The 13,195-nt window shown below is 44.6% G+C and overlaps 1 protein-coding gene across 1 annotated transcript; it reads right to left on the bottom strand.

Moving 5' to 3' along the window:
* Positions 1–11,315, bottom strand: acad9 (acyl-CoA dehydrogenase family, member 9). Its single transcript, XM_084464677.1, has 18 exons — positions 11,067–11,315; positions 10,765–10,858; positions 10,550–10,651; positions 10,336–10,442; positions 9,799–9,899; positions 8,633–8,711; positions 8,252–8,426; positions 7,690–7,763; positions 7,145–7,220; positions 6,856–6,926; positions 6,269–6,388; positions 5,664–5,792; positions 4,825–4,904; positions 4,608–4,734; positions 4,209–4,286; positions 3,541–3,669; positions 1,076–1,148; positions 1–812 (listed from the first exon to the last, which is right to left on the bottom strand). Exons 1-18 carry the CDS (start codon positions 11,241–11,243, stop codon positions 712–714), a joined length of 1,893 nt encoding a protein of 630 aa, XP_084320803.1. The 5' UTR covers positions 11,244–11,315; the 3' UTR covers positions 1–711.
* Positions 11,316–13,195: the final 1,880 nt, after the last annotated feature.

The following is a 13,195-nucleotide window of genomic DNA, read 5'->3' as shown; positions in this document are numbered from 1 at the left end:
TTTTCAGAAAACCTAGGGATTGCCATGAGTGGACATTTGAGACGCTTAAGATATGACTACTTAAACCCGTTTCCCCCCCAAAGAAAAAGGTTCAAGGCCATTTTGATTCCACCTTCATTCATTTTATTATTTTCCTTTGAGAGTGACCAGCGCCCACCAGAAGGTGGCACACACTAGACCTGTATGACCTATGACTGTATGACGCCACTCCCAGTACCAGAGATACAGATTCAAGTGAGCTCCAGACCGCACGTTGACCTCCTTTATTGATACCAGGGACATGTCAGCTACAACACTGTGACCGCTGTAGGAGGCACTGCATGCCGCGCTCACTCCTCCACAAGAGGAGATCCGCACCGCTGACGGAACCAGAGAGGGCCTGCCACAGGGCGGCCCCCAGTCCCGATGTGGAGACACACCGACACCCTTCAAGGGTCCGGACACACAGAGAGGTCACCTGGTACACCCAGTAGGCTCATAAGACCCCCCACCCCCCCCTAACACCTTTCTGCATCATATGCAAACCACCTCTTTAAAAGATCATTGGCACTTACGGGTTTCCTAAAACACCACCATTAAACAATGCAACACACTCTCCTCTGCCTTTACTGCGTTATCTTTAGCAGAAGATTATTTTTTTTAACTTTGGATATAAATTAGTATGTACAAGCTAAGGATGGATTGTTATATGGCATTGTCCCACGGAGGACGTCAGAAGGTTCTGTCCAGGGGATGAGCGCAGACGTACGCCCGCTTCTCCAGAATCTGCTCGGCGATCTTCTTGATGTTCGCGTCGTTGTTCTCGGGGGCATCTGAAACACAGAGGCGTGGGGTCGGGGGGATCGTGAGCGTGTGGATTCTGTTTGAACTCGATAAAGACAACACGGGACATTTCTGTGCTCCACATTGTTGTGTGACTGGTAAAGTGTTGAAATGATGTCAAAATTAGAACAACATGACCCCAACCGGTGGCTGCTGACGGACGCCATGTGGATGGAGGATTCCTGGCCCGTTTCCACAACACATGCCGGTTGTTTGTAACATCTGATCCCGATTAGCTTTAGCTTGTACTCACGTTTCTGCAGCTGGGTCATCATGTAGTTGTTCTTGAAGAATGCTTCGGCGCAGAATGTGTTGGCGAGCAGCACCTAGACAAGAGGACAGGGCAAGCGTCAAATAGGGAAGGTCCAAAGAAACCGAGATGGGACGATTGCAGTCCTTGTGATCAATGTTTTCCTAGCGGTCATCTTGGTTCTAAATGCTACATGGTTGGTGATGGAACTGAATGAGGGAACACCCAGTTGGCTACCTTCAGGCCGAAGATGGTGGCTAGGTGAATAAAGACCCATTCAGTTGCAGTTTCAAAACATTTGTTTAACTATAAAAATATATCTACGATTAAGGAGATATGATCTCGCCCAACTCTCTGGGACTGTGAGGGAAAGGAAGGAGCATGTTTGGCATGCAGCACATTTTGTTTAGATTCCCTCTCTCTGGAGTATTTACCAGAAGAGATTACCTGCTCAGGCCAGAACATACACAACACAGTCAGTCTTCTTTTTGTTTACAAAGACCAGGGGCCTCATGTACAAAGCTTGCTTACGCACAAAAAAGCTGCGTAAGCAACTTCTCACGCAAACGTTCGGATGTACAAAGACTGACTTGACGTGAGAAAGTGCGGTTCTCCACGCAAACTAAATGCCTGGCTTACGCACATTTCTGCTGCATTTTGTCAGTTGGCGGCACATAGAGGCAATGCAGCGCAACAACATTAGGCCTACTCGATCACGAGTCATGATGAAGTAATATTGCAATATGAGGCTAGTTCAAAGTGGATTTGAACGTCGGGATGTGTGATCTTAAATGCACTTCAATCATACATTATTGTTGTCGAGACGCATAATGTGACACTGTTGTTGATATTAGGCTAAACGTAAACAGACCCATAAAAATATATTGTTACTATTGGAGTTAAAAGGAAATTAAAAGGAAGCCCCAGCAATATTATTTTCAGTGATGACTTGTTTATTAAACGTTACATATTTCATGACCACGCATGACATCGCTAATGGATCTCTCTTCACGCATATGTCGTCAGATTCTTGACTGCAGTATTATTATTTGATGTTGCGTGGAGTAAGAACAAGCCATTGTTACTTAAATTCAATCTATCAATGAACCAGTCGGTCGATTTCGAATTATGTACATATTATTGACACCTTGGGTGTATGGGAACAACCGTCAGCATGCATCCAAATAAATGAGAATATAAAAGCATGCGCAAAATGTGGCAATAATCGATAGGTTGACAATGGCAGTGTTGGCCTTGTTAGAAGATGGTCGCATTCGAAATGAAGGGGTGTACCGCGACAATTATGATTTTTTGGGCAAAAGTGAGCCGATCCCAAATCACAGCTGCCACCCTTTGCTCAAATAGGGCGAGCTCCCCGACTCCGCCCCGCTGCCCGTCTGACCCACACTTCTCCGGTGGGCAGACACCTTTCTTTTTACGTCCACCTTGATGTCCGACCACTTTTTTTTTATGTCAGCCAGAGTTCGGCTTTCGGCCCCAACCTCGTTGACCGACTTGGCAACATTTTCCCACGCCAGTTCTTTGCTTTTGGTGCTGATTCCGGATGAAAGAGAGCCAAACAAGATCTTATTTCTGGCCTCTACCTCCGAAATCAGCACCTCCACCTCGCATTCACTAAAGTTATTTTTTCTTCCTTTCTCCATTTTCTCCTTTCTCCTAACGAGCGCACTACTGCAGGTTTATTTATACGAATTAGCATATTAAATGAGGGAGGAGACTGGATGGAGAGACGGGCTCGTGCACGTGCGCACAATTTCACGTTAATTGGGATGTACAAAGAGAATCTGCGTGAAATCGTGCTTACGCAAGGATTGATACATCCGGATTCATTTGTGCGCAGCAGCTTTCCAAATTTTGGCGTCCGCAAAGTTTGGCGTCCGCAAAAGTCTTAGTACATGAGGCCCCAGGGCACAACAAATTTAGAGCCAAATAAAAACCAATGGCTTTCAGTTCAATCTCCGTCTTCATCATATCTCCCTCCTCTTTCCTCTGCTCTACGTTTGTGTGTCAGATTTAATAGGAACCGTCCAACCTTGCTCACACAAACCAAGGCACCACCGTTTGTTATTATCAAACAACAATACACCAAAAGTATGTGCAGTAGGTTTGAGCCAAAACAATTCTTAAAACCAGAATGATGTTTTAGTCCATAAAGACTCTCCTTATCATTAGACGTGTTTATCGAAAGTGACTTGCAGTGAATGGTCCGATACAGGTCATAAAGGAGCAGGGATGGGTTGGACTAGACTGTGTCCACAGTCTGCCTGTAAGCATCCTGTAGCCGTACCGGGGTTCTGGGCGTCCAACACCCTAACCACTCGACTATTTTTGGCTGCACAACTTCAACGAGACACACTTGAACAAAAAAAGGTTAAATCCAAAACAACAACAACTCCTACGGCCCAGCGGGCCGTAGGAGGGGTGCGGCGGGTGCGGCGGGTCGGTACCTCGTGGTCGTGGTTGCGCAGGCCGATGCTGATGGAACGGCTGGCCCTGGACAGCACGGCCGTCATAGCGAACAGGTTGATGATCACGTCCGCCACGCGCTTCAGGACCAGCTGCTCGTCCACGATGGACTGGAACGGACGCGCACGGAGACAGGGCTAGGTGTTATCTTATTATGGCTTGATAACCGCACACCAGAGGCGACACTCATGCGGTGTTAGGGCCACACCCTGTCAAAGCCAGATTCTGTTCAGGTAGGTGTTTTTGTATACATGCCAAAGTGGAGCTTAGGCCTTTAAAGGTAGCCTCGTGAGATCATCCTGATCTCGCGAGCTCCATTGTATTTACTAGCTGAGCAAATCAATCCATCTGGCGGAGTCAGGTTACTTAAAAGGTGTACACCTTTCAAATCCTGTGCCTTTTTATTTTGTTATTTGTAACGTGTAGGAGGTGATACACTGATTACATCTATACTTTATATAAATGATGTACACCTTAAAAACGTCCAAAACAATCCTTCATTTAAAATGTTGCTATATGAATAGCTAATGGAACAGTGCCCTCTTCTGGCCAAAACAATCTTGTGTCATTCATAAAGAATAAAGGGCACATTTTGAATAGTAAACAACAGAAAACTCAGCAACAAAAGATTATTCTCAAACTAGTTCACCTTTCCATATCGGTACAGCACACTCTCCACCGCCGACCCGAAGAGGTAGACATTTTGTTCCAATTTCTGGGCACTCTCCTGTGAAGAAAACAGAACAGTCGGCATCATCAAAACATTGTGTTCAGCAACATACAGGCAAGCAGTAGTACAACTTTATTATATGGCATGAATGTGTACCTTCACATTGTGTTAAAGATAATAACGTTTAAATTAAATTAATTGATCAAGGTCCCTAATGATTGATATCCAACATTCACTGGTAGTCTCTTTGGATAAAATAATCAGCTAAATAACAAAATAGTAAAGTTTAAGTTAAAGTTGTATTCATCACAAAGTGACAACTAGCCGCGATGGACTGAGTGTAAACACTCCTAATAAAACCCACAGCGACGGCCTCACCGCCAGACTGGGATGCACCAGTCCGTCTTTGCCCGTCAGACCATAGTCCTTGGTTCCCCCGAAGGAGCTGCGGAGCTTCTGGCCCATCATGCCCATCGCCAGGCCCAGGTTGCCCCTCTTCATCTCCCTGGAGGCACACAGAACACAGGCTGGAGAACGGGCCCTCACCGCCCCCCCGGAGGGTTCCAGAAACGTTCTGAAGAGTGCAGATACTCACTTGATCTTTCCCGTCAGGATCTTTCCAGCGTACTGCATTCCCGTCAGGGCGATGTACATCCGGAGGATTTCATTGGTCCCCTAGAGGGAGGAAGGCGGGATTACCATTTGACTGACAGTTTCATGCAGGCCACTGGTGGGGTGGCTGCTCTGGCTCAAGCCGTGAGTGTGAAGGCCAGGTTACACGTCTGCGTTGGATATCTGCCACAGGTCTCGAGGTGACAGAGAGGCCGTCGCACCAGTCAAAAGATGTCAGACAACAGCTGTGTCTGATATGTGTTCTGCTTTATTTGTGATGAGTAGTGAGACTAGTTAAGGAGGTTTGCAGAAAATGTACACTTTTCGTACACATCGCTGTTCAAAAGTTTGGAGTCACTTCGAAATGTCCTTAATTAAAAAAAAAAAAAAGAGTTTTTTTCAATGAAGATAACAAGACAGACATTGTTAATGTGGAAAGTGGCTATTCTAACGGCTTATTTTTAATGGACTACATTAAAATCGACAGGTGTACAGAGGCCCATTTCCAGCAACCATCACTCCTGTGTTCTAATGGTACAGTGTTTAGCGAATTGTCTAAAAAGCCAAATTTATGATTAGAAAACCCTCGTGCAATTATGTTAGCACAGCTGAAAACTGTTGAATAAAAGGTCACCCGGACATGAAATTGTCTGGGTGATCCCACACCTTAGGTTTTTACACTACCGTTTTACCAACGGTAGTGTATTTGCACAACACATCCTGGTCCCATGACCAAGACCACCAGATGTCTCAGCGGACCCACGGCGATGTGTCCACACGGAGGTGTAGTGTAGGTGTTGAGGGACCCGGTGCTGGGGTTACCTCAAAGATGAGCAGGATGCGGCAGTCCCTGAGGTAACGCTCATAGGCGTAGTTCTTGGTGAAGCCCAGACCCCCGAGGATCTGCAGGGCCTCGCTCACACAGATCCAGCTGCCCTCTGAACTGAACACCTGCGCATGCACGCGCGCACACGCACACGCACACACACACACACACACACACACACACACACACACACACACACACACACAATTACTGCCATTATGTTCTAAACATATGATGATTAAACACCTGCACGGGCGACAACACACAATGTTATTATTACTATCATTATATTAAAAAAAATTATACATCATAACTAAACACCTGCAAGCAACCACTCACATATTTATTATGACTACGATTATATTCTAAACAAATAATAACTAAACACCTGCATGCAGACACACACACAAACATAATTATTATGCAACCATTCCCATAATTGTATTATTATTTTTTTAATATTATTAATTAGTTTAGCATAAAAAACATCCCGCAGGATGGAACACGCCTTAATAAACATGATACAGATACAGTAACAAGGACACAGTATTATGAACTGGTCTCTCCGCCTGGGGAGACCAGAGTCTAAGCTCAGTCTCACCTTGACGATGGCCGCCTCCAGAGAACAGTCCGGGACCCCCGGCCGGTCCATCATGCCCGCCGTCAGGTAGGCCATGCTCTCCATCACAAAGGCGTTGGTGGCCATCAGCGCAAACTTCTCCTGCCGTTACAGAGGGTACCCTCCACGGTTAAGGGCTGAAACGCATTCATTTCTAGATGGACTACGAGAGTACTTTATACTATCCCTAAAATCACACCTTTAAAACCAAACCCCTATCCTAAATCCATCCCTAAATCAAAACACAACACTAGACCCGAAAAACCAAAAACCCAACCCCCACAAGTAGGCACCCTATCCCCCAAAAATCTAACCCCACCAATAAGAACCCATATGCATAACCCAAACCCTAATAAGAAAGCCTAATTCTAGAACATAACATCAAACCCCACTGATATCAAACCCCAACTCTAAAAACAAAATCCAACACTTAAACCAAACCCTTACACTCAATCCATCCAACTGTAACCCTAACGCTAACCCTAAAACCGTACCAAAATAACTCCATCTTATCATTTTTATGTCTGAAATCTCTGCCTTGGTTGATAGTGTTAAACGCTAAACTGTACCTGGATCATCCCAAACTCACTGAGCTTCTTGTTGAACTGCTTCCTGGTGGTGGCGTACTCTGCTGTCATTTCTGCCGGGGGAGAAGGGAGGAGAGTGCATTAGTCCCCCACACACACACACACACACACACACACACACACACACACACACACACACACACACACACACACACACACACACACACACACACACACACACACACACACACACACACACACACACACACACACACCTCTAGAAGCGTCCATGTCATCAGCAGACAGCCATCAGGCCCCTGTGTCGGCCTACCTATCAGCTTCTTCATCATCCCGGCACCGCTGCTGCCCATACTGAACCGGCCTGAGTTGAGGATGTTCATAGCGACCTGTTAAAAAAGGATGAAATATGAAAAGTATTTAATGAAAGTATTAAATAAATAAAATAAAACTTTATGTATATAGAGCCTTTCTTACAAAATTGCAATACAAGGTGCTTGACAATACAGTAAAAATTAACAAAAATAAATAAAAGGGATTAAAAGAAAGCTGAATTAAATAGGGATGTTTTAAGGTTTCTTTTAAACGGTGTTCACAGATTGTAAAATGTGAACATCTACCCCTAAAGCACCCTTATACTTAAAATACAATCACAAGTGGTGTCGTTGCAAAAAATAAATATCTGCACTTATTTTTTACCACGTGCTGTATTGGGCTTCTACCGCCATCACTGACGAGGCCCTAAGCATGAGCAGGGTCTGGACAGGCGGTGACCTTCATGGGATTGTCCGGCCTCAGCACACCAAGGCATGAGTGCAGGCGCAGTGACGGGGTAATACAGGCAAAGAGAAGCAGTACCTTGAATCCTCCGCCCACTTCTCCGATCACGTTCTCCAGGGGCACTGGGACGTTGTCGTAGGCCACCTCACACGCTGGGGGAGGAAACGAGATTCAACTGGAGCTCACGTCGAACACTGAACACCCTGAACCAGGAGCTGAGTCAACACCGGTAAAAAACAATCAGGGTCTAATAATTGCACGGCTAATTGATTTTTCCACTACATTATGGACCCTGCCATGGGCAATTTTTGTTTTTCACCTGAAATTGATTGGTTTAACTGGTAAAAACGTGACTAAATTTACATAGATAGCACTATACTAGCCCTGCTCTCATTCAATCACAACCAATGAAAACTAATATTGAGCAGGCTAGTATTCAGTGTTCTAACAGTGATAATAACCTTATTATAAATAATACAATCAAGAGCAAATCAAAGCAGTTCAACGCCAGTCTGTAGCAGCAGCAGCAGGCGGTGCAGCCAGTCTGGTGTGTCTCAGAGGTTAACAGCAGCAGGCAGCCAGTCTGCTGTGTTTCAGAGGTTAACAGTAGGAGAGAGGAGAGAGCAGAGGAAGGCCCTACTGTTGGATCCCCTGATCCCCATCTTGTCCTCGGCCAGGCCGCTGGTGATGCCCCCGAACGCCCGCTCCACCAGGAAGGCCGTCATCTTGTCCTTCTTCACGCCCTCCTGGTCCACCACCTCCGTCTTGGCAAACACCGTCATGATGTCGGCGAAGCCGCCATTGGAGATCCACATCTGAGGACACACACACACACACACACACACACACACACACACACACACACACACACACACACACACACACACACACACACACACACACACACACACACACACACACACACACACACACACACACACACACGTTGGTGAGTTTAAAGTAGAGGTTCAGGTGAGGGTCGACTGTCCAATGCTCTTTCTGCCGTCATGCTTGTCCCTACCTTGGAGCCGCTGAGCAGGTAGTGTGTCCCGTCTTCGGACAGAGTGGCACGGGTCGAGACGGATGCAGCGTCGCTCCCACTGAACAGCAACGGCAAGATAAACACAGAGTTAAAAACCCTCTGTATCACCATGAGTTAAAACCCTCTGTATCGACATGAGTTAAAACCCTCTGTATCGCCATGAGTTAAAACCCTCTGTATCACCATGAGTTAAAACCCTCTGTATCGACATGAGTTAAAACCCTCTGTATCGCCATGAGTTAAAACCCTCTGTATCGCCATGAGTTAAAACCCTCTGTATCGCCATGAGTTAAAACCCTCTGTATCGACATGAGTTAAAACCCTCTGTATCGACATGAGTTAAAACCCTCTGTATCACCATGAGTTAAAACCCTCTGTATCGACATGAGTTAAAACCCTCTGTATCGCCATGAGTTAAAACCCTCTGTATCGACATGAGTTAAAACCCTCTGTATCGACATGAGTTAAAACCCTCTGTATCGCCATGAGTTAAAACCCTCTGTATCGCCATGAGTTAAAACCCTCTGTATCGACATGAGTTAAAACCCTCTGTATCGACATGAGTTAAAACCCTCTGTATCGACATGAGTTAAAACCCTCTGTATCGCCATGAGTTAAAACCCTCTGTATCGCCATGAGTTAAAACCCTCTGTATCGACATGAGTTAAAACCCTCTGTATCGACATGAGTTAAAACCCTCTGTATCGACATGAGTTAAAACCCTCTGTATCGACATGAGTTAAAACCCTCTGTATCGCCATACAAGGAAAACATGGATTGAGGAAATAAAGACTGTAGCAGTAGTTGTGAAGTTGTGCTCATATTGTTGTTTATTCACGTTAAATATCCTTTTCACCTTTTTGATTTAACCGTTATTGCAAACTATGTTTCTATGGATTACTGTCTCGTATTTCTGTGACGATAGAAGGATCTCCATAAACCATCCATTCCACAAACTGGAATGGGCTCTGGGGCTGTAATCCTAGTCTGTTTCTCTTTGGCTTTGGCCCAAAACTCAATTTATTTGAATTTCTGTACATATTTTCCTCAAGTGGTGGCTTATTCACCACAACAGTGTCTACGCTAACCCTGTAGCATCACTGTTCAACACAAGCTCCATCTACTATCACAAGGTTCATCCTTACCTTCCTGGTTCAGTGAGACAGAAGGCCGCCACATGCTCCCCAGACGCCAGCTTAGGGAGGTACTTCTCCTTCTGGGCGTCCGTCCCTGCAATCAGGATCCCCTGCAGCAACACAGTCATTGATTGATTGATTGATTGATTATTTATTTAAAAAATGGAAGAAAAACCAAGGCACACAGAAAATATAATGTGAAGACTGATGTACTTATTGTAAGTCGCTTTGGATAAAAGCGCCCTAAATGTAAGACGACACTTTTTGTGTAGGGGCCATAAAGCAGACATAAAAATGTCATGTGAAAATTCTATCACCATGTAGTCATAAGGCTGATGCTTCCACGTGACTTACAGTGTTTGACAGTCCTATCAGGGGTTAACGTATATTGCTCTGGGATGCCTACAGATAGACAGCAGACATTGGGTATTGGACCCAACATAGCCAGAGTCAAACAGCCTAACCACTAGCTTACTCAGTCCAAGTCAAACTAAGTTTATTCCACTCCACAGAAAATACGAATAAGGACTGTAACTTCCATCTTACCTTGAGGCCGATGGCTTGATGTGCAGCCAGCGTGACGGCGATGGAGCCGTCCAGAGCCGTGATCTCCCCCAGTCGGGCGTACATGGTGTTGGACAGACCAAGACCCCCTATTGAGACAAAAAATAAAGAATGATTTAATTAGCCACTTTAGGAAGCTGGAACTACACCGTGGGTGTGTGCTTTTGTTGGTCAAAGGCACGGAGAGCCATCTCACCGTACTCCTCTGGGACCTGCATCCCAAACAGCCCCAGCTCCTTCAGCCCTTCCAGGGTCTCCGCTGGGATCTTAGCGTCCTCGTCGATCTTCTTCGAGTCCACTGGACGAGGAAGCAGGTTTGGACAAGGTCAGATCACACAACAGTTTAGATGAAACCAGATCTACGCCTGGTCAGGTTGTGTCTCTGGCTTCATCGCATGTTTTCTGACTCACCATTCTCGTTGAAGAACTTCTCCACTGGTGCAACAAACTGGGTTAATTCCTCTAGTTCTTCATTTCCAATCTCTGGATAAGGGAATACTTCTGCCTGTGTAAAAGGCACATTATTATTATATTACAATACATCTTCAAGAATAATTGGTATTCATCCTCATTCACATCATCATATTTTGTAGGTCTGGTTGTCAGATTCAATTTTTCACAGTGTATAGTCCTGCTACATATCCAACATAACTGTGGATGACACATTATTCAGTAAAAACACGAATATAAACCCAACATTATCCAGTGCTCACCTTGTTGATCTGACCCAGGAACAGGTCCTTGGCATAAGCCAGACTCCTCGCCTGGGTCCTGAAGCAGCGGTACTGGGGCGGGTGAGGGACAAACTTCCCATTGTGCCGAAGGTTGAAAGCAAGTAACGACTTTCCGATATCGAAAGTTTTGGAGTTTATAATTCTGTTCAAAGTCATGGTTGAGTATTATCTTTAAAAAATGATGACTTAGTCCTGTGTAAGTCAGACGCGTCTTGACTCCCTCTGACACCTTTCACCTACTTCTGTCGCCCGGTGATGACGCATGGTTCACGTAATCTCTTTATTTTTTTAAATACCAGTTTTCTCCGCATGGTGGCGACATATTCTAATAAATGAATGAAATGTAAAACTTTCGGATCGCTTTGATCTTCTGCAGTGGCATTGAGGTAATGTTCATAATGAGAGAAAAGAATAATACAACTGTGTATACCATTTATACAAAATATTATATTTTTAACACAATCCCACACCCACACACACAAAGACGCACGCAAGTGCACATCCACACCCATCCACCCACACATACACACACACGCACACACACACACACACACACACACACACACACACACACACACACACACACACACACACACACACACACACACAGGAACGGCAATGAACAGAGTAGATATTACGGTATATCATTTTATTTAGCGTTGTCAACAGTGTCACAGTACTAGTTTTACATCAATAATAATTGGTCTACAATAATAATAATAAGTCTTTCATCTACAATAGAAACTCAGTGAATAATAAAATAGGAGCGCACACCCCTTTCCCGTGGACTTATAAAGTGGGCTGAGGGGTTCGAGGTTGTGTGTGTGTGTGTGTGTGTGTGTGTGTGTGTGTGTGTGTGTGTGTGTGTGTGTGTGTGTGTGTGGGGGGGTGGTCACAGCTGATAACTGACACTAACAGTTGGGCTGTCGGTCACTAGGTCCGAGGAGACGTCCGCATCATGGAGGCGGAGAGAAGCAGTGATTAGTAGTGCAGGACTACACGCCTTGTTCAATGTTACTGTACATATTGAGGAATAGTAGTAGCCTAATGATAATAATAATTATAATAATCATTTTTTTTACAGACTATTTACATGTAATCATTGCTCAGCAGTCCCAAGTCTTACATGAAAGGAGGACCTTTTTACTGTCTTTATTTTACCAAAAGTAACACAAAGGTCGCTCAGCTGTATGCTCTATGTATGCTCTATGCTCTATGTCAATCTCCTGGGGAGATTGCCATATCTTTTCACACACACACACACACACACACACGCACACATCTTCTGAGGTGAAATGTGAAATGAAAAAGGGGTAAGACCAGAAGAGAGAACCGATGCTACATGGCTGTCCCAGGGGACATGGGAGCCCTGTGTTTGATAGAAGTAACAGTTTAGGAAATAAAACATCAAGAAGAACATAAACGTTAGGCATCCACGGCATGTCACAAAGAACCTCACACAGACATTTAAAAAAATATAGTAAGTAAGAGAATGTAGAACAATCAGGATCATTAGAACACTGATCACACGAGCGATTTAAACCTACATTTGGTTTTCATCGAGTTCTTTACCCATTTTTTATATATTTATTTTTTATATATTACTCACAGCCATAGACGGCTACATCTGGAACCAAAATGGAACAAGCCAATTAGTGGTGTGTGTGTGTGGTCGTGGTCGGTCAGTTGTAGGATGGATTTGTTTTTCCATCCTAATTACTCTGAAGTTCAGTGAACACTGTAATTATTCCAGTCTCTGCAACGCTAATTGGGCTGAATTAAATGATTTAGGTAACTCCATCGCTAATTAAGGGCCAGGTCTTATATAAATATATACTTTGAGACGAGAAAAGAAAATTAACATTCATGTTCTGGAAGTGATGGTGCCTTTAATAAAAGACATATACTAAACTAAAAATAGAATAAGTAATTCACCGGGACCTTTACTTTTTCAATATGAAGATAATAACAGTTTCATTCTAATAGTCATTGCGGTGTGCAAATGTAGCAGTCCTGAGATCCGGTCATGTGGAGGTCCTCATCAATGGGCTTTTTGCTGGACAACTAGGATGAACGACTGGTCTTGGCAGAGTCTCCTTCCTGTAACA

This window comes from Micromesistius poutassou (assembly GCF_964030765.1).
Source record: "Micromesistius poutassou genome assembly, chromosome: 2".
Lineage (NCBI taxonomy): Eukaryota > Metazoa > Chordata > Actinopteri > Gadiformes > Gadidae > Micromesistius > Micromesistius poutassou.
This window is presented reverse-complemented; position numbering and strand designations above follow the sequence as displayed.